Source organism: Melospiza georgiana, chromosome 4, assembly GCF_028018845.1.
Source record: "Melospiza georgiana isolate bMelGeo1 chromosome 4, bMelGeo1.pri, whole genome shotgun sequence".
NCBI classification, from domain to species: Eukaryota; Metazoa; Chordata; class Aves; order Passeriformes; family Passerellidae; genus Melospiza; species Melospiza georgiana.
The window spans coordinates 58,511,341-58,539,161 of NC_080433.1; the positions used below are offsets into that span (position 1 = coordinate 58,511,341).

The following is a 27,821-nucleotide window of genomic DNA, read 5'->3' on the forward strand; positions in this document are numbered from 1 at the left end:
GTTAAACATAGAGAACAACTCAGAATCCAGTCTTACCCTGGTATCAGAGATTATTTATTTTTCTTACAAGGTCATTCTCAATATTGCTTGAAATTTTTAGTGTACAGAATTTGACTCAGAAAACATCAACAATAATACTATTTCCAAAGCCTCTGTCAAACTCACTGTGGGCTCCTGAAAAATACTTTGTGGCTTTTGCCCCATAGTACTAGCTTGAAGTTTTTGAGGAATATACCAGAATTCATAACACAAAGCTGCAGGAGATTACAGCCAGTTCTGTCTCAGCCCTAATTTTGTGAATATGGATACAATCAGTTAGTATGGTATAATTTAGTTTCAGGAAAAGTTCAAGCTGGCCCCACTTAAAAGAAATACACGTTTAGAAAGAAAGCAAGGTCTTCAGACAGCTCTGATATAAGCTAAAGAATAAGGCCACTTAAACTTGGTCCTTTTTTCCCATTAAAAAAAGGATGAAGGAAACATCACTTTTCAGTTAAGTCACACATTGCATAACCCAAGACACACTGCTCTCTCTGACATTCCAGAAGAGGAGATTGCCTCAGCTCATGAGAAGTACTGTAGGTGGTGAGGGTGCACAGCTGTGTACCCCGAAACAGCTCTCACTAGAAGGCAGACTGCTTTCTCTTTGTGATGGGAAATTTATTCCTGTTGTTAGAACCAAAAGAGGAGCCTCCTCCATTACACACATCCACTGCAGCTGAACTGCCATAGGGAGAAGCAATGGTTAAGCAGCAGTACAAAAGCTGCAATAAAAAATGAAAAATTTAGCCACAGTACTGCTGTTTAATGTGCCAGTCCCTTCTATAAAGCAAACACTTTCAAGTTAAGTACAAATTCTTCCAAGCTGCTTTTAAATATCACACATACTATTTACATATTTACCTTAGTTCATCCCCTAAAGATAGAAAATAAAATTCTCTTGTGCTTTTCATGGCATATCTGTGTTACACTATCATGTAGTTTTCCTTTGCTGATTACTCAATTTTGATACAGGACTACAAAATAAACTTTTGGAGCACTTGGTATTAGAATAACCAAATAGTTTTAATAAAAATTGATGATGCCATTAAAAAGGCAGAAGATAAAAAAAAATTAAAGCTCCTTATTAATGTATTACTAAAATCTGCAATATTCCACCAAGTTTACATAGTCACAGCAACATTGCACTGTTAAGAGGACAGTACATTTGTCACAATCTGTTTATTGTCCACATACATTATTTATTAGCCAGTTATCTACAAGTATTATTTACCACAGGCAAACTAAATACTGTGCTTTTAAGAAACCTGCATAGAAATGATTGGATGTTTCTTTTATTTTGGACATATTTACAAAAAGAATTTCTATGTGTGTCAGCAATAAATAATTCCAATATTCAAAATGCCAGTGCTCATGCACACACTGACAAGATGGCTGCATGCTTTAAAAATAATTTTTACAGTACAGTCTCCTTCATAGCCCTCTCTCTAATAGTAGCAGAAAGTGCATTGTCTTCCATATTCTTTTTCCTTTTCTTCTGTTTTCATTTAGTCTTGCTTCTGAGGGATACAGCCTTCCATCTCAACAACTTCTGGCCAGCCTTCATACTTGTTTGTGTCCTTGTTATTCTTTATATGCTATAAATGGAAAATATCAATCTGCTGTTAATGTGAAGTCATTTATCCTTTTGCTTTAACTCATACCTTTAAGACATGTACTCATTTCAGGCCATGGACAAAGAAAAAACATTATTAACTTCCATGCTTTGAAGCATTCACCATTTAAAGTAACTTGCCCAGACAAGTGTATGGTAAAAAGTTAAGCCACACAGGGAAAACATTTTTAAATTTTATTACAGATGTTTGCTTAGGAAGAGAGAAGGAAGGAAATGACCAACTGCATTAAAGCATGAACCACTAGGTAAAAATAAACAAGGATACTAAATTTACAAGGCAATGAAAACAAATAGTGAGATTTCAAAGAACATTTTATTTGTCCACCAAAAAACCATCTACAGTCAGGTAAGACATTATTGCCTCCAAGAGTCTGCCACTGTTTCTGCACTTAGTTTCCCCTCCCTTACAAAGCTGGCAGAAGAAAACACATCCTTACTCTGCTAGTACAAAGCTACTCCTACCAGTGATTAAAGGCAACACTGACACATGCTGAATTGTAACAGCTAAAGTATGGGAATATATTCTATTTCACAAATTTTGTGATGGCAGCAATTTGAGAGAAGAGCAAAGCTAACAGCTGGGAACACCAACACCTTAACTACCCACTTATCTCTTGGAAGTTCACCATTCTTAGTGCATCTCAAATAGAATAAAACTTGGGCAGCAAGCTTTGAATTTTTCAGGTTAATTTGATTCACTAAAAAGATGAATTATCTAGTTACTGGAATAGTAAGATCTACATCATATATTTTTTTTTTCTTATTTATGAGGCACCAAAGAATCTTTTTTTTTGTATGTTTAAAAGGAGGAAAAGGAAAATACCTGAAAATAAGACTATGTGCAAGTACTGCAATACATACCCACCTTGAACAAATGCATGGCACTTATGAAACATGCTATGCCTCTATTAATGCCAGCTGTTAAATTCCAGGAAGTTAAAGAATCACATACCTGTTCAAATGGACTTTTAGTCTTAATGCCTTTCCCACCACAGAAGACCCAGTTGTCCCTGAAGCCAAGGTTAGTGATGGATGTGCTTCCTAATTCAGCAATCAGTCTCCGTGCTTCCTCGTTAAGCCTTGAACAAACCAGAGAAGTTTGTGAACCAGAGTATGTGAATAAAATACATGCCCTTAGAGCTTTCATTGTTCAGTGCACCAGTCTGCTTTGATCCTATTTAATATACTTTAAGTCAGTCAATATTGGGCAAGATCTATCTCAGAATCAGGTAAGGCAGGTTCTGGAATCACCTGATGCAAAGAGCGCTGCTCTTCCATACTATAATCTCAAGGAACCAGGATGTAAACCTAGCACTACACCAACAAAAGCCGAGAGCTCTCTCCTGTGAGAATTTGTACATCTCAAGTTCTGTTAGCAGTTCTCCAAGCAACTAAAAAAGTCAGCCCTTAAAGTAAACATTGTTTGCAGGCTCAAGCTGAAGTCTAGATGAAGTAAAAGCTATTTTCGATTACAAAAATGAAATGAGTATCTGAAATAAGTTCTCATCTGCTTGGGGCAGTTAATTCAAAATTCAGAATGCTGCCTCCAGCATGGCTCAGTGCCTGTAAACCCAAGTAGGATAATTTTAGTATCTAAAGGAAAACAGTTCTGTAGGATAGGATATCATTCCAAACTCTCTAAATAGCACCTCTTGATTTCTTCCTTTAACTTACTAAATGTGCCTGATTACTAAATAATACACAAAACTTCTGATTACTTCTACCTATTGAGATAAGGCTGTATGACTCACTTTAGTCAAAATTATGAAAATTATTAAATACTGTGCAGGTTATTTGCCCAACCCACACGCCAACTTTCTCAAGCATTAGGGCAGCTTGATTCTTCACAATTTTGTTTCCAAGAACTGGCATTAATATTTACTATCAACTACCAGTTGGTAGTTGTAGTATTGTCAGAAAGCAGTAGATCCTGTCTGTCAGCAAGACAAGGCCAAACACAACTTCTTGTTTAGCTGTATTCTATCTGCCAACAAACTTTCAAAATCATCAGCTGTAAATGCTTACTGAAGCAAAACTAACCCTTCTTATTATCTAAAATATCAAAGAAGAAAGGGAAGAAGGCAAAATGTAAAGTAACAAAACAAATTAAAAGAACAACAGAGAGAAGGTCCAACCTTGGCTAATACCCCAGTAAATGACTTTCTCCTTTCCTAAAAGCAGTGAATGTAAACACACTGGACCATTTACTGTAAAGATTGCACACTGCAAAGTCAGAACTTAGGGAAGCTGCTTCTATATCAAAAATACAGACAAGCTGTAGACAACAAATTGAACCAAACAAGGACAAAAAATGTACAGACTACATTAACAAAAAAGTTAATTATTAGTAAAACAACAGAGAAAAGGGAAAGAAGTTTCCATTTTCACTGTGAAAAGCAATCCTTTGGATAGGATGACTTAAGTGAGGGGTAGATTGTAGTACATATTCAACAGTAAATTTTAGTATCTATTGAAACTGACCCAAGTTGTGAAAGTTGGAAGACAATGTTTCAGGAGACCTAAATCCTCTTAGGCTACACCTATATTAATAAATTGAATAGCTTTAGGGTGAAACAGTAAAACACTCAGGGCAAAAATTACAAGGCTCACATTGGTAACTTCTGTGACTTTAAATGTAAGGATACAGGCAAGGCTTGTTGGGAAAGGTCTCTGCCATCCTGTAACCACCAAACTCTGCCTTGGAGTTGATCTGAAGAAAGTGCTTTCAACCAAAGTATGTTCTCATAATCATGTTCCTATGCCTGGACCTATCTGAATTTGCTAGCCTAAGACAGGATGAGCCACCAGCAATAGAAAAATCAGCTTAGTTAGAGTTTGATTTCTGTTGTGCCCAAACCACATCTGCATTATATAACTAATAAACAGTTTCAAATCTGTCATCTTGGAAGGACAAAATCTTATTAAAAGTGGTTGTGTGATAATGCATTTTTTCAGTATAAAACAGCATATAAAAGTTTAAGCAACATTTGCTGTTTAAAATCAATTACATACTTGGTTGCACCATCATCATATGTTGCCATTAACACAATTGTTCCATCCTGGATGGTCTTCAGAAATTCAATAAGTGGTGCCACATCTGAAGAGAGAACATAAAACTGTTTAATAATAAGCAACAATTACAAATTTAAACATCTGCAATGTCTTTCTGCAAAGACATTACTTTTAAGAATATTTGTAAAGATAATATATATAATATCTATATATAGAACATATATAAAATTTGTAAATATATCCTTATAAAAAGATGCAGACTGAGAGAAAGCTAAAATGCATCCGAGAACTCTTATTTTATAGAAAGAGTTTAATCTTTATTGTGTAAAGACATAACCACTAATGAGAACTACCCTGGGGAACAAGTCTGTTTGATTAACCACACCCTTCCCTCCCACCTCAACTACTTATGTTTCTTTAAAGTTGCACTCTCCTCACAATTACAAAGGCAGAGGTGAAGCACTCCCTTAACTATCACCTTATATCACACAGCAAATGGAGTCTGGACAAGAAGGAAGAAAAAAAGCACATTTGTTGTTTCTCTCTGACCAGTGTAATTGCACCTACCTCCTCCCCACATGTCAAAGAACTTAGTATCTAATAACTCTCCTGTTTTACCTGGAGGAAAAGAGAAAAAGAAACATTTGATGCCATCAAATATAGCCAAAATTATTTTTCAGATAACATGCCCAACTCCTCTTATGCTCTTTCAGACAAAGTGCTGCAAAAGACACTGGATAAATGAATTATGGTAGCATCTCTTTTATGGAAACAGTGCAGTGGTTTGTGAAAAAGTGCAGAGAAAGATAAAAGGAAAAAAGTGAGATGATCCATGGAAGTGTTGGATACCAGGCTGGTTAGAGCTTTAAGCAACCTGGTCTAGTGCAAGGTGTCCCTGCCATGGCAGGGGCTTAGAACTGGGTGATCTTAAAGGTCCCTTCAAGCACAGACCATTCTGTGATTCTGGCAAAATTCTGGTTTTGCTTCAAGTGGAATCTAAAATAAATTAAAACACCCACAGGCTCTAAAACCATCAGAGAATATTCAGTTAATATATCTGCCTTTTTTTAAAGCTGGTTTCACAAAAATAGACAGTATAGCTATAGGCTGCCTTTTGTACCATATGGAAAGTTACAAGGATTAAAATTAGACTCCATGTTTTGCTATAGATGTACTACTGTAAGTAGATTTAAACATCCAGAATAAATAGAAAAAAGCAGACAATATAGTATATCTCATTACCTTTTCTTATTATGCTGTCTATAAAGGAGTATTTGATGGAAGGTGGAGTTTTTTTTAATATATACATTCATTTAAAGTTTAGAAGACAGAGAGAAAGACTGGAGCTATAAAATACAAACATAGGTATTTTGGTTTTTAACAGATTGAGACAATTCAGGAAAGCAACACAGGATTAGGAAGTATTGTTCAAGTTATGCTTTAGATGGTGTAAATCTGAGTGCAATCTGCAAATAAAAGGAATTTATATTGCAGTGAAATGACAAAGTGCTATCTCAGTGCTACAAGGAATCGTTTCCTACACATTAAAGACAGATGTACCAGTGCTGACATTCAGTCCAGCTTTCAAGGTAACAGAGCTAAACTTGTTTGGTTTTAATGAAAACTACAAACCCAAAACACAATTACTTAACAGGATGTGTTTATGGACAAAGTCCATAGACCAAATATACTGATTCAAGTGAGGAAATAATGAACTGGTCTTTGTGTGTAGTAACAAAACTGATAAAGATGCTAAAGAAGTTTCACTGGAAACAGAGCAACAGAAGAATGCATTCTACAGTATAATTAGTGGTGGCAATACACAAGGTCAAAAGAAGTAGCATGCATCTCATGTCTTTTTCTATGTTTTCATTAGGAATTTACATGACGTATCAAAAAGACAGTCACCATCACGCTCCACATTACTATTTTTACAATCCATTTTTAGAAACAAAAATGCACAGAGTTTTTCTGCTTTGTAACAACAAGGTGTCAGTGCCAATATCTGGCATTATCTCAGTACAAATAAGCTGAGTACTTCCTTTTCTCCTTGGTGCTTGCCTTTCACCATGCCATAGTATTTCACCTTAAATTTCAGAAACAATTTGAAAATGAAGACAATCTGCCCACTTAAAATGTCACTTACCATTGACCAAGGCCATATTTATTCCTCTGCCAACATTATTTTTTACTCCACTCATTAAACTGCAACAAAATAAATACTTTTAATCGAGCAATCTTCTGATGTGAAATATTTCTGTTTTTTAAATAGGATCAAGTTCTAAGAGAGACACAGTTAAAAGACCACATGTTCATGAGTACTTAAATGAAGCAAAATCTCCTTGAACTAATCTGTGTTCTTAAGGCACCACTGAATTAAGAATAATACATCAAATACCCCCAGCTGTATTGATTTTATTTGATTGCTTAATCATGGTTTCAAAGTACATCTGTATATTAAAAGTGCCACAAAAATAGTGATGTTTCTGTAGTTATATTATTAGTGTTTTAAGAAATAACCAAATATTAATTTGTGGAGCTCATCACAGGCACACAACCAACATTTTAAGTTTGTTTTTTTTTTTTTTGCAAGCACACAATGAACAAAAATGAGTTAATGAGTTTAAAAGCTAACAAATAATGAAAACTCATTCCTGCTGTCCTGTCTGGGAAGTATGAAGAACACAAAGTAATCAGAAAAATAAAAACCTTTTTGCAACTGTGAGTTCACAGAATATCCCTAAAAAAAAGCTACTCAAGAGGAAATGAGTTTTTTTCAGAGCTCTGATATATTACTGTATACCCTTGAGACAGCTTGTGCATCATCACAAACACAAGAGGCTGCAATGCAACAGCTTCTCACAGGAGGGCAGCCCTTCATTAGTTTTAGAATTCTTCCATGAATTTAGTCTGCAAATTGAGAGCTTTTGAAAGAGAAATAAAACCTCTTATGAGCAATGCAGGAGATCATCTAAAATCAATCAAATTTCCTGGCGGACACTTAGACAGACATGACCAGTTGGCCTCTGAAGGAATTCAGAAAGATGTTTGCCAAGGAAAGCTGGACTTTAGAATCCAATGGCTGTGTATTGAAGTGCCCACTTAGAGGACTTTTTCCAGCAACTACTTTTTTTTCATCACTTTCTTCAGAAAAAGATCTAGTAGAGGATTTTTCTTTTTTTGGACAGCAATAGAAAAACCTCTTCTTGTTTAAACAGTCAGCAAGACATTAAATCAAAAAAAAAAGAGTCAAAAATCCCAAACAAAACAACCCTACAATCCTGAAATTAAAATATTACTTGCTTTCCCACATCTTTTAACCATTGAATCAGCTTAAGTGTTCACAGATATTAAGCTCCCTATATTAAGCAACCAGAATGAGACAGTAGGATGTTTTGTAACACCAGCAGAAATACCAGGCTGAGATTAGATCAGCCTGCCCAAGGTCACCCAGCAAGTCACCAGTAAGAGTGGAAAGGGAAGGAGCAGCCTGTGAGAGTGGAAAGGGAAGGAGCAGCCTGTGAGAGTGGAAAGGGAAGGAGCAGCCTGTAGCCCGTGGTGCCCAGGTGAGCCCCTGCTGAGCACCTGCAGCTCCCCAGCTACCCGGGACGCTCTGCTGCAAACCCACTCACACCAGCCAGCAAGCTTCAGCTAAGCCAGCCTTACACAGGAATGCTAGTTCATGCCAAAACAGTCTTCTCTTAAGATCACTAGAGACTAGCCTTACAGTTACTTTGGGGAGTAAAGAGATTTTTTTAAATACATGTATTATCCTAGTTACTCTATTGTGTGGGGTTCTGCTGTTCACAGAAGCTGCCATTGGCTCTAGAATTCATTAGCACCAGCTGCTGTATGTGCTATCTGTACTAATATAGTGTTAGCTGAGAAACAGCTAAACTGGAGTAGCAAGTGGAAAGCAAAAGTGTTAAGTGTGACTGATATTTACAAAAATCTCCTTCCAACACCCCTAACATGTCTCTTCTGACATGCCACCTGCAAAATCAAGTGGATTAGATTATGCTATAGGAAGCTGCACACTTGGGTTGTTCCTGCTCATTATCACCCAAAGAGGAAAAACAGTCTAAAAATAAATATTAATATTCCCATTATGGGGGTTTACTGAAAAGTACTCAGTTAAATACTTTATGCACAGTATTGCTGATAATACTGTGTCAAAAACATTATTAAAAAGAGGACTTAAAACCAAACTTTGTCTCAAGCAGTTGTTTTCCTCATTTCACAAATGGATGAAGTTTATTAACTTTAGCTACCATCAGCACAGTTAAATAACTATCAATCATTAAAATACTATTTTTCATTTTTGAAGACAACCTTAGAAGAAAAGTAGAAAATATGTTCTGACGTTGGTACTGAGGAAATATAGTTTAAAAGATTACTTGCAAAAGACAATACAATTATTCACTGAATTGCTATCAGAAGCACCAGGACAAGTTCCTTAGAGACAAGTGTGCCTCTGACTTGACAAAGTCTAACCCTTAAGTCTATAAACCTGAAACAAACTGCAAGCTACCTTGCATGTGTTAAAACAACATACACTTCTGCATTTACTGCAAAGCATTAAGTGTGCTTCATCAGAGATAAGGTTATAATGCAATGTGACCTTTTCATGTCACAAACTTTGACATGTGTTGGTTTGCATACTGTTTGCAAAAAAACCCTAATTTAAACTGCTGATTTTGTGGGCAAGTGATCTAAGTATTTGAAAGAGACACTCAGAAACAACAGGCAGAAATACTTACACATTATCCTCTACACAAATTTTAGGTCCAACTACATTCGCTGCTCCACTTGACATTTTGAAGGCAAAATGCTTTTCAGGACAAGCTTTGGAGATCCCACACTTGTATCTTGGAGGTTTTGTAGCTTTCAAAAGGAAATAAACCAAGATTTTAGCGAACACCACAGGAAGGCCAACAGACAAATACATTCTGAAGGAACTCAAGGAAGAGAGCAAACACAAACACTATCACATCTGTAGTTACAGAGCAGTTTAAAATAATCTAAGTTCCTGAAGCAACTAATTATTCCAACTTCTTGTTGTCACCCTGCCATTTGCTCTGGCACCATCATCAAAAGCCACAAGCCAAAACTACAAAACAGACTTTACAAGAATTTTAGGAAAATCAGGAGAAGAGGAAAATTAGTTTCTGATTGCATTTGAAGAGTAATTTAGACTTTCTGAGCTATGAAAATTCATCAGTCTTTCTGTTATTAGCAAAAGCAAGGCACAGCAGTAATACATGCCTATGAATACTCACAGCGTGCAGCTGCATCCAACGCTGATCTAGCTAAAATGAAAAAAGGAAGTTTTACAAGATGTTACTATTAAAGTGTCATCTGCTATATCATATCCTATATATGTAATGTCTTTCTGTGCCCCTATAAAAACAGGCTGGCTGAAATGAAGTATCAAATCCACCTGAATATTATGCTGCAATAAGAAACAACTTTTATGCATTAGCAGAATGAAAGTGATTAGGAATCTCATTCAGAAGCACCGCTTTCATTTATGGCTCTTAGAGGGTTGTGGAGTCAAAAACCCAGAGATCCAAAACCTCTGAGAATTCATGGAGCTCAGGGGACTGAAGTGAAATCAATTCCTTCCTTACAACTTCACTGGGATGGGGCTGCTTTCACTTAACTGGAAGCCTGCAGTTCAGGTGTACTTCAGGTATATTCCCAGCCATTCATGACTCCCCTTCCTGAGATATGAAGAGACACGAGTACCCCCACCACACACACATCTGAATGACACCTCTGTCTCAACAATGATTACTAGAGATGTCTCTGCTGACTGCTTCAGAAGGCAGCTCGTGCTGCAGTAATGCAGAGTTAAAGAACACAAACTTCCACCCATGTATCAAACATTGTTTAGGGGTTTTTTTGGTAATAAAAAACACCTTGAAAGAAAATTCTGGTTCAAAATAGACCCTGAAATTTGAGACATCTCAACTGCTAATCTTTATCTGCATAGCACATCTGAAATGTTTTGATTACAGCACATTCAACTTAACACAGCAGCATACTTTCACAAGAGAAAAAAAAACCCCAAACAAATTCTAAATCTCTTCAGCAGTAGTAAGGCAGAGCACAGATTTCCAGAAACATGATTCAAGTCACCTAATTTATTACTCTTGCTAAGAATGCATTTCCAGTAAACAAAACAAAACAAAAAAAAAAAAGCAGGTAAAATTCTGTATCCTTGGCAGTCAAAAGAATCAAAATTATTATTTCATACAGAAAATAATTCAATACACATACTATATGTAAAAAAATAAGCACACATACTAAAGATAAACTCAATTATTAAATTGAAGAGCTCAGGCAAAACTAACATGATATTCTTGATAAAGGCTCAAGTAAATATTAATAAATGTCCAGAGAAAACCAAGTCATCACTTACCAAATATGTGTCCTAAGTTTGCATCCATTTTTATTTCAAACACTTGAGATATGACATAAAACGTCAATAAAAATATTGCTATGACTACTACCAACTTTGCAGCACCTGTTAAGAAACAGAAAATGTTTCAAAAAATTACCTGCAAGTGGTAACACTAGTTTACCAAAATTAGCAACATGAGGAATGTGTATCAGATTCCACTCTGGGGAACTCGGAAACAGGATGATCATTTGTGGACCTACTAAACAGGATGGCTATTATGGAGGGATATTATAATGTAGGAATGTAGGATGTAACTGCACCAATCCACCAGGTTATGCAATGCACTCTGGTTTGAACTTTCTCTACCTTCATGCTTTCTCTGACACTTTAGTACACCAACTCAGCTCAGCGGCCAGGAGAAACCAGACTTCCATGAAAATCCAGCTTCACCGAATGAACTAAGATGATCTACTTGGCTGTTGTCTGAAGGTCAAATTCCCACCTTCCCCATTCCACTTGCATGTTCTTAGCCTGGTTCTTCACTGTTCACAAATACTGTGTTTCCCCCTGCTCTCAAATGGAGCTACCTCTGTTTTAATATATGGTCCAGACTGAGTGATTAGGGATCTGTTTATGTACTGCAGCTTGGCTACTATGGTCAGTCAGCTCTGAGTGTGACATTAAAAAAACCCAACCAACCAACAAAAAAAAAACCAAAAAACCAAAACAAAAAACAACAAAAACCCCCCAAACCACCAGCCAACCAGAAACAACCATTCTCATTTACTTTTCAAGAAATGTACATTAATGACCTTCAGAAAGCAAGTCTGATGACTCAAAGCCTATTTTAAAATAAGTAAGAAAAGCAGTAGCTCTCCTGTCTCCCTTTTAAGATACTGAAATAGGCAATTCTAGGTTTTACAGGGCTAAGTTCCTGCAGTGCTGAGTGGCCAAACTACTTCCTGGGAGGAGAGCTGTAAGCACACAACCACAGCAGCTTACATCTGAAATGGAAATGTGATACAGCCACAAACCTCACCATTTTTAGCATAATTTGCAGTACATTTTTACAGAATACTCCACTCTTAACTGACTGTAAAATACTGACTAAAAACACTGACTGAGAGTACAAGGCAGGTGAGGAGGCATCTGACCAACATCCTGCCTTCCTATCTCACCACAGCATATCAAACTGGTTGGAAGAATCAACCTTAAAGCATGCTTCTTTTCCTCTGATTGCCAGCCAAATCCTCTAGAAAAAACCAAACTTATATACTCCTGCAGATCTCAGACTGCTGCTGTGATGGGCCGCTCAGAAAATCTTAAAATAGACAGATTACTCAGCCTTGAGAAGGATGAGAGATGCTAATCAATCCTCCCAAAAGGCTGAAAAAAGATAAGTGGATAGAAAAAGAAAAGCAAGATGAAGAAACATACAAGGTTTTTTTGCTTGTAGTTTGGTCTTTTTTGTGTGCGAGCACACACATTATGATGTGCATACACATTATGATGTAAGAAAACACAGGTGCAAACCTAGCTTAAAAATATTATGCTGGAACTCCAAAGATCACTGCACTTGAAAGGAAGGAAACCCTGTGCAAGTACAGGAGAAACAGATGAGCTGAACATATGTTAAGAAATGGGGTAAAGGCTTTCCAAGCAACACTGCTTAAAACCACAAGATGGTACCAGATTTTGGAATGTGTCATCTAGCAAGTGGCATTTGGAGAGCATGTTTAGTATATATCATGTGAGATGAAGAAGAACTCAGTCTGAGGAGCAACCATCCCCCCTACTCTATATTCTGAGTTTTTCAACTGAACTGCAAGTGCTCCCTTCAAAGGAACAGTAAGAAATCTCGTAGAAGGTTCCTTAAGCATTTGAACCAAAACTGGCATGTTTGATACAGGTGAAACATCCTGTTGGAACTGCCATATCTACTTTGCAGTTTCAGCAAAAAAAAAAAAAAAGCTGGATGGAAGGGAAAAAAAAAACCTTAAACTTGTGTGGAAAGTAATTTTCCAGATGAATCAGGTACCCAAAAATTGGAGCATTTTCCAGTTCTTTATCAGATTCACTTTAGCAGACTGCTTCCAGTTATTCATATTGTGGTTAATAAAGCAAAATTAGGAGTAGTGACAAGAATTGTATGCATTAACAAGATCTTGGAAAAGGTGCCATTTTCTTCTAGTAGAGGCAACGGTTTCTCCTTCTGCAAAATAACACTAACTACTGATAAAAGTGCAATGCACCAGAAACTCAGATTTATTCCATTGCTACACAGGCTATTCTACTGTGACAAAATGTCAAAAAATGTTTTCTTTTAATTTTATATTAGCAAATGTCTTATTTTTACAACCACTATCCCTTTTGTCAAGTAGAATGAGTTTCTTAAAGTCTGTACTACAGTAACTTAACTCTATGAAAAGGCTCTTAAGAGTTTTCAAACTCCCAGCAACCTTTCAGAAAGTTTCAGACACTTAAAACAGCACATAACAATTTTAGGGAGGTGGGGAAGTGGCTTAAGACAACCATTTGCCATTTCCTTACTTCTTCATCATCTCACAGAAACAGCAGCCAAAATATGTCAAATCACAGCAGCTTAAGCAGTCACTGCAGATCAGCTACAGCATTTTAACAAGGTGATTGCTCTTCCACCATCCCAGCGCCAAAGTGAGACACCAATGAAGTAGAATAGCAATGCCTGTTATGCCAGCCAAGTGAAGTGTCCCCTGACAAAGTTTGATGAGGATACCAAACTGAGTGGAAGGAGGCATGTCCAAATGGAGAGTCAACCTGCAGGAGCACCTGGGTAAGCTGGAAGAATGGGCTAACACTACCAGAGAAGTTCAGTAAGGACAAGTGTAAAGTCTTCTACCTCAGAAATCATAATCCAGGAGTAAAGAACAGACTGGAATCTAGCCAGCTGAGGAGCAGATCTGTGGAAAAGGACTAGGGGATTCCGGTGGACAACCAACTCAATACAAATGGAGGGTGCTGGCAAAGAAGCAAACAGGATGCTGGGCTGCATCAACGAGCGCATCACAAGCAGACAGAAATAAAGTCATTATTCCTCTCTGCACAGCACTTGTCAGGCCACACTTGTTAGATTCCCTTCAGTGTTGGACCCTGCTATTAAAAAAAAGAAAAAAGACAAAGACATGGACAATCTAGTCCAACACAAAAATAATCAAAGGACTGGGAAGCCTGCTAGATGAGGAAAGGCTGAGACTGCTGGGTATGTTCAGCCTTGAGAAAAGATTTAGAGGAGAACTTAGTACCATGTTCCAGTATCTCAAAGGCAGCTACAAAGAAGATGGAGGGAGACTCCCTTTTTGCAAGGAGTTGCATGGAAAACAAGAGGTATAGTGGGTACAAGTTATTGTGGGGAAGATTCCAGTTAGACACAGAAAATTTGTCACAATGTGAACAATCAGCCATTGGAATAATGTCCCCAGGAACAGGTGGACTCTCCAACACTGGCCATTTTAAAATCTGGCTGTACAGTGCTGGGCTAGGGCTCAAATTAGAGGAAGTTATAGTGGTATGAAAATTATAGGGTAAAATGCAGCTGCTACTTCCTGGATGGAATGCTGTGAGTATGCTCAAAACCTATCCCACACCAATTCCATACATACACAATCTGCAACCTCAAGCACGTGCTAACAGGTGAAGCAGAGTGGAAACACCTTGGTCAGCCCCTGTTGAAATCAGATGGTACTTGGTAGCTGATAAACCTGCACAGCAGCTGTCAGCCAAGGGAGACAGGAGCAGGTATCTTTCTGCTAAACCAGCAACTGTGGTGAAATCACCCTGAGGTTCTTTGTAACTTAATTGTAATATTAACTCCCAACATCATCCCAAAGTTACCTGCCTTCAATGTATGATCACCCCTCATTGAGCATGAGCTCTATATTTTTATTGATTATATCTCTAACAGGGAAGCAAGAGAATTTTACACCAATGAGTAACAAAAGTATGCATTACCAGTCACTCAAGATCCACCCAAATGAAAAGGAAGTCCATTCAAGGGTCCCCATAACAGGACACAGATTAGTCAGGCACAAGGGTCTCAGCTTTCCTGGTGTGCTGACAGACTAATCAAACACTAAAGGTTTGAGGAAATTGCCACTTTTCACATGACAGCTGTCTTGTCTAGATCCTGCTTCTGACAAGAAATGTCAGACCAGACGTTTCTTGAGATCCCTTTTAACCTGGTATTCTATGACTCTAAAACCTTATTGTCACAACTTGTTAATGTTGTCCACAGCAGTTGTTTCATAAATGACCAAAGTCTGATTTTACAGAGCATACTTACCTGCTATTCTCATGTTTAGTGTTCAGCAAGTTAATGACACTATTGCATTAAAGCAGCAGCCACCTATGGGAAACAAAAAATAAAAACTAAAAACTACTTCATCGTAATTACAGCAAAAAAGCACTTTTGTGATGAGCAAAAAACCCCACAGATTTTCTAGACAATATAATTAATGACGATTGTTCTGAATACTTATTTCTTAACACTCATAGTTAGGGGAAGATTTAAGATAGATTTCTGATGTCTTGATTTCATTTGTCTCTCCACAAAACAAGTGTTCTGAAAAAACACTAATTTCATTTAATCCCCTATAAATTCAGTTTAACTTTCAGTCCTTCAATTTGTGACCTAAGTACTTATCAGAGCTTTATCTAAGCAGTCTTCAGTTTCTTAAAGCTATGTGGTAAAAGTCAACAACTCCACCTGCACTCCTTCAAAACCCTACCTGCTTCTGGGTGCAAGTGTCTATTTGGCAAACAGCATAGCAAACTGTGCTTTGGAGAGAAAAGATTTAAGCATTTTGGTCTCTAGGATACTACAAAAACTGCATTCAATGGAATTGAAAGAAGGTCAACACTTTAATCTCTGCATTACAGAAATGTAACAACACATTTGTCACTCATAGGTACAGCCAGAGGAATAACATTATGGTCAACGACGACAGAAGCACCAACCCTAGTACTCCAATTATTTCAGAACAAACTGAAAACCACTCTAAGCAAACAGTGCCTAAGCATCCACAAGCTTCTTGAGAAGAGCATGTCAGCACACAGAGTCAAAGTGGGCCACAAACTCCAGAGGCTCTGAACAAAAGCTCCCACCTCCTCCTCCTGCACTGCAGGGTCCAGAGGCCATACCAAACCTGCCCTCTCCCTGCAGAGCCAGAGCTGCCCCTGGCCCTGCTCCATGCTCGGGCTCAGCCCTGGTGGGCCCATGCTGCACTGAGCCTGGACATCCAGCTCGACTTTCAACAAGATCCCTGAATCGGGAATCAGCCACACTAAGGCCACGTGTGCAAACACACAATCAGCTCTCACTCTAATCCAGCTGTCCCAGACTCCCATCACAAAAGCTGTAGCATCCCTAACCCTCTGCAGTCCTATGCCATGACTTTGAAAACCATCAAAAACATTATCTTAGAAATTATAAGAAAAATTGCTGTTATTAGAAATAAAAATTATTTGATGACAAGCACCAAAACACCCACATAGTTCTTGTGGTCTACACGAGGGAGAAAAAATTGGTATTCTGCAGAAAACCTTTTGCCTTCTCTTATTTCAGTATCTTCAAGTCAGTGATTTGTGTCTTTGCCAAAGACTCAGTCATTTTGCTCTATCCCTTCAAGTTTACAATAAAATGGTCAGGAGAGAAATAAGCAGGAAAAATCCCTGCAAATACAGAAATATTTATTTCCGTTCTATTAGAATTTCAAAATGCTTATCACCTAAATTTAAAAGCAAACAAATGTTTTTGAGTGCTAACGTGGTACTGTAAAGGAAATCTCACAGCATATTATAGACCATAATATACCCATTTAGCTGTAGCCACACATATATCCTCATATAATATCTTCCTTCAGTGAAAGCTAGTATTTATCTGTCTTGTAAAAAGGGAAAAAAGAATCTGTCGGGGCAGAAAAACTCATTTCATTTCAAAGTCTGTGAACAGAATTATTTTAGGCTTCTTCTTCCAGACACCCAGAAATATATCAATGTTACAATAAACACTGCCTGTACTTTGAACAGCTACAAGCTTGTTTTAAGTCTGCACTGAAAAAAAGAAGTTTCTTTCTTTGTTTTACTCTGAACAAAAACACATCATGAATTCAAAGCATGAAAACAAGAATATGAACAAAACCAGAAAGAAGAGTCTAAGTGAAACAATCACATCATCACACTGACTGCTTTTATCCCAATATCCCCTTTGACCTGTCTCAGGGATCATTATTTGTTGCAATCAACAAATAAGAACATGCATTATTTAAGTGTGGAATGCATTTTGATTTAGAAAAAGGAAAAATGAGTATGCTATGCCTCAACCTGAAAGGAATTTCAAAACTGTAGGGATTCTTTTCCTAAATTACAGCATACTGAAAAATCATGAGGTTTGATTTACCAAATAATACAGTAGTGCTACAGTACAGACAAGAGTTGCACAGCACTTTCCAGCAGCAGGAAAATAATTTATGGACATCAAGTCCTTTCCTACACTTTTTATCTTGATTGTTTTTTTGAAGTACTTCAAGACAGAATAGGAATAAAACATAAGCTGTGAACCCTTATAAATGCTTAGGGACCATTACTCCACATGTTCAGTATCAGACATTACAACAAACTGGAGAACTGATTAGAAAATTTGTCTGGAACTTTTAATAGTGCAAATTTTAGGATCATTTAAAAACAAAGAACGCAGGATCACAACTGAGCTTGAGCAAGCTCAGATACACAAAAGCAGTACCAACAACATTCCTTTGATTGCTTTAGAAATGGGCCAAAATAACCCAAACACTATTTTTCTCTTCTTTGATGTAACATTCCATCGAGTAGAGGCAGGAGAATTAGAACCTAAGTATCCTCCTGACTTATGAGTGCCAAGTAATACAGATAATCATTTATTCCTACACCACTCTGTGTCAGGCTCCCCTGTACCACTAACTAGAGCCTGAGGCAGGATGAGCAGCCCACAGCAGGGCTGACAGGCAGAGTCCCCACGAGTACAGCAGAACCCCACAGAGATGCAAGGGCCAAGGAAAACACCACAAAACAGGCAACAGACAACATCGACATCTTCAAGTTGCAATGTAAAATGGCTGGGTTTGGGAAGCATTATGTGATTTAAATATGGATTTTCTTTTCCTTCTGACTTTTCTTAGCACAGAACTAAGGCAGTTTTTCAATCAAGGTCTACAGCTTGGACAGCAGAAAGAAAATAAAAATTCTCTTGTGCAGCAATGCCTCAAAATGAAAAGTTATCCACAAAAGAACCTGAACAGGAGAAGACAAGAAATTAGAGGTTATAAATCCTTCTTGAGTGCTGGCCATGCCATTGTCCAGTTCCCTGCATGAAGTCGCACATCCATCCATGCAGAAAAAAATTATTTATTCTGGATACAAACTACTCAGGAGAGGATATATGGAAAGACAGCTCTGAGCTGAGGTTACTGGTTGCTTTTTTTCTGCATCCTTGTGTATCATAACCCCCAAGACAGTCTAAAATGCTCTCCATAGGGCATAGAAAACAGTAGCTTACAATTAAAAAAAAAAAAAAGAAGAGAAAAAGAAAGGGCTTTCCCTCACTCTGCTCCACTTGTGTGCTATGACATACTCAACAAAAATACAAAAAAAAAAAAAAAAAAAAAAAAAAAATAGATAACTCCACAGAGCTACTGCATGTATTTTTGTTCATACCAAAACTAGTTTCAATAAGTAGACCAGCAGATGCTTGCTTTTAAAAGTAACCTGTGTCTCTTGAGGGAATCCTGCTAAGTCCTTCCTGAAGGAAACTTATAACCACTTTGTTTAGGAAAATTACAAGCCTACAATCCTTCCAAGCAAATTATCATCAAATTTTGTTAGATGTTATAAAGTTTCTAACGCACCAAGACTGAGTCATTTATGCATTCATGTGTCAGACAGAGTGGTCATCATCCAAGTTTCTCTCCTAGATTCATTGTGCAAGAGGAAACTGCATTGAGATAATTGACAAATTAACAGTTCCTATTAATCCTGCCTCATTGATACAACACTGAATGAAATGCAGATTTCAGTCCCAACTGAATGCAATTCAATTTGGTTAATTCTTTGTCAGGCTTTTCTCAACTCTTGTCCAGAGATGGTGCCATGGGACACACTTCAGTGGGGCAGGAGCACAGCCTCTGCCCTACTTACCGTGCAGAAAGATGTGGCCACTTGCCACAAACTTTGGTTTAAAGGGGGTTTCAAATACAATTGTAATTAATGTTTTGAAGGATGATAATGAAACATGTAGATCAGTCTATTTCATTCCCAGGATAATAGTTTTTCCATTAGCAACCCGGTAAAATGACTGGATTATGCTTACGAAATGGGCACACAAAAACAAACAAAGATGAGAGGCAAGAATTTAGAAGGTCAAGATAATTTTGAATTCTGACCGTAGCTGATTAGGAAGAGGTCTCAAAATCAACAATGATATTTAATAAAGCAGAAAGTAATATACCCCAAAATTGACATCAAGTGCAGCAAAATAAGCAGCAGCAATGGAGAAAGAGATTATAGCAGCTCTCTAATATTGGGGTCAACAATGTCGTACTGCCACAAAAGTGTAACTGTTCATTGTGAACTGCACTGATAGCACTGCTGTGTATGGAACAAAAAGCAATTACTCTGCTCTGCCTAAATAAACAAAAAATACCCTGCTCTATGTGCTATCTTGACTTTTAACTGGGACCCATGTGCAGTTTTTTTCTAAGTCTATCTCAATGCATAATCCCCAAATGGAAGAATCTAGATAAGAATTACATGACCTAAATAAACCAACTAAGGGATAAAAGAATCAAATCTGCTCTGCAAGGAACTGTAAAAAAGAGAAGTCAGGATCTGACATCTTTATCTCTTATCTTCAAGGTGTAATTCTAAATTTTTACAGAAATAAATATATATATTTTTAAAACACTTATATTTTTAGCAAATCTAAAATTAATATGAAGACATTATTACTTTAAATATCTATTTTTATAATTAAAAAAATGCTAAGAATAACTGTTCTCAGTACTCCCTGGCTGCTGCTTACCTATTTGTAGTTGTAATATAAAGAAAAAACAACCTTACAGTTACAAGGATAAATACAAAATTTAAAAGGAGGCTGTAAATCATCATAAAAAGTCTAGAAACAGAGACAATTTTTCTTAACACAGATACAAGTCTACAAGCTGTGAGCTAATATCCCCTTCAATATTAAGCCAGCATTTCTATACTATTACATGCAAATCTGTACTCAGGTTATATAATATTAAATGTGTGGCAGCCTGAAACACTTTGCATTCAATAATTCAGGGTGAAATTGTTCCCTCAGATCAGGACTTAAGTGTTTGTACACTTTCTAGCTAGGTCAAATAATGTTATACTTGGTTTTGTAGGTATCTGCTATTTGTTAATATGAGTAGCATACACTGTACTGCAGTTAAACAAGTATTCAAAATTACTTAGCACCAAAAAAAAAAACCCAAAGAAACCAAAACTCAAAAAAATCCCCTTCCCAAAAAAAAGCAACAACAACAACAAAAAATCACTTGAGCTTTTATTTTATTTCCAAGAAACTTCAGCAGATTAGGACATTGTCTTTTGTTGGTGGTTTTGGCTTTTTTTTAGCACAAACTGCATTCCTCAATGATTAGCATGTACATTTTATTCCTGACAGAGAACAGCAAAAAATCCTTCAAACAAACAAACAAAAAAAATAAGCTTTTCATAACTGGTAAAATATAATCAATGAAACAACAGTGTGTTTAATCCAGCCTCTGTTGATAAGATATTTCAGTGTGTTATGTTCAAGCAGTTCAGAGCAGTGGTTTGTTTAACTCAACATTACACAGTGAATTAGATATGTCAAGGACAGCATTAGCTATTCTTATGTGACTTCTGGTTTTAAACCAGTGGTTCTGCCAACCTGGATTATATGCCATGGACAAAAGAGCTGAGACACTCAAAATCATTTAAGACTGTTTTATTTAAATGCAGGATGCATTTTCTTACCCAGACGATTGCTTACTTTTCTGCTAGGCTATGAATAGTTTTTCCAATATGTTTACAAAATTAATTTAATTTGAGATTAGTGAAGGACACACATGGAAAATAATTACATCTTTTAAAAAGTAAATAGTATAACTCAATTTTATTGTAAAGTCATGCACCATTTGTGTTTTCTGGAAATACAGGCTATGACCCCAGTGGCTGCTCCCTACAGGCAGCACTCCTACATCCATACAAATTCTCTGAGGTTCTGGCAGAACTCCACACTGGGAAAGGGCTTGTCCACACAGAAAAATTTAGAGACTCAGGAATACGTATTTTCTTTTTCCTTTGTAACAAATGGTACCATGAAGTAAAATTATCAATCTCTTATAAAAATTAGACTTCTTATAAGAATCATGTTCTTCCATATACATATCAAAATTTATCTTGGCAATCTAGGCAACGGAATCAGACCCAAAGTGTTTGCTTGTAAATACAAGATTTTATTTTACTTCTATCAAAATAAATCTACAACAAATGAATGTATATACATGTAGGAAATTAAACCCAAGCTTATTCCAAAATTATAAATAGATACTCCAGCTACTGTTGCATGTCCTGTGTCGCGACTACCACTTTGTGGTTTCACTTTTAGCAAAGGAAATACACATGAGAAGCAGCATTGTGCTGGAGTGTTTTGAAACTTAACATGCAAAACAAATCTTTCCCAAATGACATGTCAAATCACTGTCCCTACAAGCTTTTTGCTAGTGGCATCAAGCCAGTACTTTCACCTTAGGCAACACAGAAACTAGACAGTCTCAAACACTGAAAAAATTCTTCTGAATCCTGAGAAGCTGAGATAAAAGTACTAAGGCATTCATTCTTCCCACAGAGAATGAAACTTAACCCACATTCCTTCTGCAATTAAAACAACAAACCCAAACTAATCCAAGAAAAAAAAAGGCAACACAATCAATGAACAACAAAAAAATTTGAGCCTTATAAGCACTCAACCCATACTTTGAAGACTCTTTCAATTATTATAAAAATTTACTGATCCATATAGTTAAGAATGTGATTTACAGTCCCTAAAACCTATACTATTTATATGTGATGAAGTAAATACCATTGCTGCTGACATATCTATTGAAGAGAATCTTAGCTCTGTGTTTCATGGGGTTGGATAATATCACATATGGAAGTTCAGAGAGATAAAGTCATCAAGGACAGATTGCTGAACTTCATTCACCAACTTACTTCTCCACTTCATCCCAGCAAAGTACATGCTGATCTCACGAGGAAACTGGGGGAAGGTGACAGTGACAGGCACTGTCCACAGCATTGTTGGTGTCTCTAGTTCCTCTTGTTCTAAGGGACACTGGAATGCATGCTCCATTGTGGAGCCCCTTCTCATTGACTCACCCCCCATGTGAGGTAGTATTTGGGTAGGTTGTGGCCTTTGCAGGATTAAAAGAGCATGTCAGTGGCTAAGCAGAGCACTCAGTGGAGAAAGCCCAGCATACCAGCTCTGGGAAGAAGGGCAGCAGCAGGCTCCACACACCATGCTATGCCTACAGGACACTGCTATGGGATGCCATGAGACTGCTGCTGGTGCCTGAGAACCTCCACGTGCATGAGGCACCCAGAACCAAAGTGCTCCTGTGGTGCAGGCAGGTCCATAACAGCACTGACAGGCCGTCATTTGTCAGTGATGGGGTGAAACATACTTGTAAATGGAGAGGAACTCAGTCAGTGACATGATTCTTAACAGCTCTAGAGTGACTCACCTCTTCCTACTGAAGACACACAAAACAGCCCCAAAACCTGTAGTTTCTAAGTTTCTGAGAAACTAAGATCCACAACCGACATCCTGGCTAGGTGCAATCTTACAGCAACCACTATCAAAACCATAAGCTATATCTGTGAGGAATAATTTCAAGGGAAAAAAAAAAAAAACAAACCTAGGGACAATGTGTTCTTTTTATGTATTATATATTTGCATAATTTGTACACTTAATATTTACTTAACAACTGGCATTTATCTGCCAACTAAAATCCAACACAGACATTTTCTATCCCTTGAGATGTTATAATCTAAGCATCATCGTGAGTGGGGAAATCTAAAATTATGCTGCATAGCAATTCACTGTATGTCATTAACTATGCAGAAATTTACCACATTAGGCACATATAAACTCCTTTGAGGAATGGCATCCCTCAGTGACAGAAAGGTGCTTATTACAGTGACCTTACCACTGAGATTATGCACAGCTGACACAAAGATGCTGATATGCAACCACTGCACACTCTAACAACTCCTGATGGAATCCCCTCTGGATCATGCTCTTTTGAGAAATTACCTGTTACAGGAACTCCTTTAATAAACCTCTGCCTGAATCAACCCAAATGCAGTTCCAGAACCATTCACATGCTACCAATACTCAGCTGACCAGCAAGCACACAAGCAGGCATGGCAGTTCCATCAACCACCTCTCCCAGAAAGTGAAGGCTGATCCAAAGCAGAATTAAGTGCCAGGGTCAGCAGCTTTCTAGCAGCAGCAATACTAGCAAACACCAGCTTAAACATTTGTGAAATGATGACTCACCTAACTGATGATACCAAAACAGATCAAAATAAAAAATAAAATAAAAACCTTCGCTAGGAGGAGATGGTTACCTTCTCCTCAGACAAAAGACAGCTGAGGACTGGGTGGGACAAGGGAAGGAAACAAGCCAGTAACTCTTATGGATAGAGGGGAGACTGTAATGAATTTCAATGTTAAAACTTTAACTGGACCATCATGAGAACTAGCATGTATTTGCACAGGTAAACATATTGTGCAACTTTCTGCCACTAATACTGACTCAACAGCAACATCAAATGCAGGGCAAAGTTTACTCCAGCAGCTCCCTCTGTCCTGATAGTCTTACAGAGGTTCTCCTCAATCCCACATTCTCTTGGCACTGAGGATATGTGAGGCCAAGGCTGGAAAATGCTATGGTGCAGCTCAGTCTGCAGATGAGGATAGAAACTATTTTTGTATTATAAAAATACATGTATATGAAGAGCAAAACTAGTTGAACAATTCCAAAAGAGTAACTATTGTTCATGTGACAACTTCAGTGTGATTGAATTTCAGCAACCTTGGGTGAAATACCGTTTAATAATAGTTATCCACCACTTATTATAAACATCAATGAACTACTGAAGAAGGATAAAATTTTTAAATTTGTGGATAACACCGAGACACAAGCAGATGGAAACAAATTACAGGGCGGGATCAGAGTTACAAATTACCCAGAAAAAAATTCAGTTATTTAACAAAAAAATTCCTAAGGCCCTCTCAGGATGCATATACACTTAACAAAAGTATGAGAAGGCTGTGCTTGGATTCATGGTCAGTCACAGAACTTTAGATGACGAAGCAAGAAGCCAGGGGCACCTATTTATAGGTTACAGATACTTAATCTAAGAAATACTAGGAAATGAGATTTCAAGGTGCAATACCAGTTCAAAGTTACTTCCTCATCACCCCTCTCTACTGTATACTCATGCCACGAGACCTCAGGCATATATAGTACTAGGAAGCATGAAAATTGATAAGACAGGTGAGTTCACCTACCAAGCTGCTCCAGCTCACGTGATTTTGCTCACTAAGGAAACTAAATGTAGTAAAAGAGAATATAACTTTAATAATAGATTAGAGGACAACTTTCAAGACTGTTTAGAGGCAAAGTGCAGCAGCATTGGGCTGCTAGTTTTGCTCACCCATGCCATGATCTCACTGCAAGACTATCAGATTTCTGACACTCATGCAAATTACATTTTTTCTGAGAATTTATGTACAATCTTAGTTTTAGAACAACATGAGGCTTTTAAGATAGATCCTCCTAAACTGCAAAACAATTACAATAATTCCAATAATGTTGACAGCAAAACAATTGTCACAGGCCTAATACAGCTGGCCACTGGCAGGTGAAACATGGAGGTTTACAATAATTATGTCTCAAGTCCTACACAGTCTCAGCAAATTTTAGTGAAAACCCAGAACCAAACACACATATGATTTATATAATGACTCATGGACATACTGATTAGCAATATAACTCGAAAGACCTGCAGCCATTACACTCAAATGTCAATTCTCTGACTTCACTGGAACAACAAGTTTAAAAACCAGAACCTAAGTTCTATTTGAATAACAAATACTCTTTGATCAATTTAAATATTTAAGAGCAAGATGTCTGTGTCTGCTGTGGAATCATTTTATGGACACCTAATCTTCAGGCTGCAATATAATTTGCAAGCAGACAGGTATTTTGGCACAGCATCAATAAATCTTACGATTTTATTGAAAAAATTAAAAATCTGTTTCCTGCATGTTAGTATTTCCTCCCAAACCCTGAAAAACAAACATTCAGGAATTCACTTTTTAAATATTAATTTTCCAAAGCTCCACTAAAATTTTAGGCTGTGTACATCATCCCTCCCTTCTATAAGCACTAATAGTTCTCAGTTGTAGTCAGTGGCCCGGTGTCCAAGGGACTAGAGCAGTGTGCCTCTGAGGTTGGTATTGGGATGGTGACTAGACACTGACCCAGGTTTGTCAGAGAGCTGGCAGGTAATCCATCCCTGGAAACGCTCAAGGCCAGGTCTGGATGGGGCTTTAAGCAACCTGGTCTAGGGGAAGGTGCCCTGCCCACGGCAGGGGGGCTGGAAATATTTTGTCTTTAAGGCGCCTTCTAACCCAAACTACTATGTTTTTAAGGCGCCTTCTAACCCAAACCCAATATGTTAGGTAGAACATACATATCCTGAAGCACTCGGACTGCGCTTAGAGAGGCTGGGCAGGACCTCGTGGTTCCATGAAACAACGATCATTATCTATTTACTCCGATTATTATCTATTTACTCCGATTATTATCTATTTACTCCGCACTCTCACTGGGTGAAGTGGTCAGGGCTTCTGCAGAGCGATGGAAGCGCCGGCCTGAAACCAGCAGGTGCTTCCTCCGTGCTGCAGGGATTAGATGCTATTACATGACAATAGCAAGCCATTAGCTTGCGAAGAGCCTACCTGCAGGCTTAAAGCAAGTCACAAAACTCGTTTTGCCTCACAAACAACTATGCAAATCAACGGTTCAAAGAGATTTCTTCATACTTAAAAGAAACCCTAAGGGAAAATATGTGCTAATGAAGATATTCATACCTCGAGAAGTTTCGAAAGGTTTTAAGAAGAGAAAACAACTTGACAGTCATTAGGCAGCTATTTCTGGTGCGGGTCTGTGGTTTTGATACTTTTTCTAAATAACTCCCCAATTAGTATTAAATAAATATTTTGTAAAAGAGAGGAGCAGTCAGCGGCGTTCATCAGCAAAGAGCTACCACGGGCTCCAAGTCTGTGCGGCGTAACAGGCCACGTGGAATATTAAAATACCTGGTATATGCAAAAGATTTCACCCAAGTCTGGAGTTATTACGTTGTGATTTAACCTCTTTAAATGTGAGAAAATTAGAAAATAAACAAATCAGGTGAGTTACATAGCCCCTTAGTGGTTCAGCCAAACACGTAACTTAACATATGGTAGTATTTATCTAAGAGGAAAAAAAATATAATTTCTATATGTTATCCTACATCAGCAACTCAGAGGCCAGTAACCAAAGGCACACAGGCTGCTTCGACAAGTATCCCTCTGCAAACACCACATCGAACTTCCTTAGGAATTCGGAGCTGCCCTCTGTAACGATGCATTTTAACTAAGCAAGAGCTGAGCCCTACAACTCATGGACCAGCAGCGTCCGCGGCCCCGTACTCCACAGAGGGAGCCAAGGGACCACCACCAGCACCGAGCAGCAGCACCACCGCGTTTCCACCGAGCTGACTTTGTGCCGGCAGGAAGGGGCTGCCGGCGTTTCCCTCATTTCCCGGGACCGGGCCGTCCTGCCGAGCCGACCGCCGCCGCCTCCTCCTCCCTCACGGCCCCCGCCGGCGGCGCTCTCCTCCCGCCCCACGGCCGCCCCCCGCCCGGCCCTGACCCCCTCGCCGGGCTGGGACGGCGAAGGACGGGACGGAGCCCCCGGCCTGCGCCTCGCCCGGCTCTGACCCGCGGCCCCGGCCCACCTCAGCCTGCCGGGGCGGGAGGGGATGGGGGAAGGGCCGGGCGGCCCGGGGAAGGGGCTCCGCCGGGGAAAGCCAGCAGCAGAGGCAGGGGCGGGCAGCTGGCAGCCGCCCCGCGCAGAAGAGAACGATGCACGCCCGGGCGGCGGGACACGGGCAGGGGCCGCCCCCGCGCAGCCCCGCGGAGAACGCGAGCACCTACCGGGGCTGTGGGGCGCGGACGGGTCGCGCAGCGTCCCCTCGGCGGCCGCGCCGCGCAGGCTGCCCCGGCCCGAGCAGGAACCGAGCGGAGCCGCCGCCGCTGCGCAGCCGGAGGAAGGCGCGGAGGGCGCACCCGCCCCCTGCCGGTGGCGGACCGGGCCCGCTCCGCCCCGCCCCGCCCCGCACCCTGCCCGCCCCTCGATCCGCCCCGGGCCGCGGGAGCTGCGCGGGGAGTCCGGGAGCGCCACGCACACAACGCCGCGGAGACAGCGCCCCGCACACTGCGCCCCGCACACCGCGCTCCGCACACCGCGCCCCGCGCCCCGCACACAGCGCGCCTGGCGGGCCCCACAGCCAGCCTGGGAGCGACAAGGACA

General features: G+C 39.0%; 1 protein-coding gene across 1 annotated transcript; it reads right to left on the reverse strand.

Annotated features, from left to right (window-relative positions):
* Positions 1-25: 25 nt before the first annotated feature.
* FAM3C (FAM3 metabolism regulating signaling molecule C) lies at positions 26-27,543 on the reverse strand. Its single transcript, XM_058022437.1, has 10 exons — positions 27,446-27,543; positions 15,412-15,474; positions 11,112-11,216; positions 9,967-9,996; positions 9,448-9,571; positions 6,834-6,892; positions 5,255-5,305; positions 4,688-4,772; positions 2,628-2,754; positions 26-1,637 (listed from the first exon to the last, which is right to left on the reverse strand). Exons 2-10 carry the CDS (start codon positions 15,422-15,424, stop codon positions 1,548-1,550), a joined length of 684 nt encoding a protein of 227 aa, XP_057878420.1. The 5' UTR covers positions 15,425-15,474; positions 27,446-27,543; the 3' UTR covers positions 26-1,547.
* Positions 27,544-27,821: the final 278 nt, after the last annotated feature.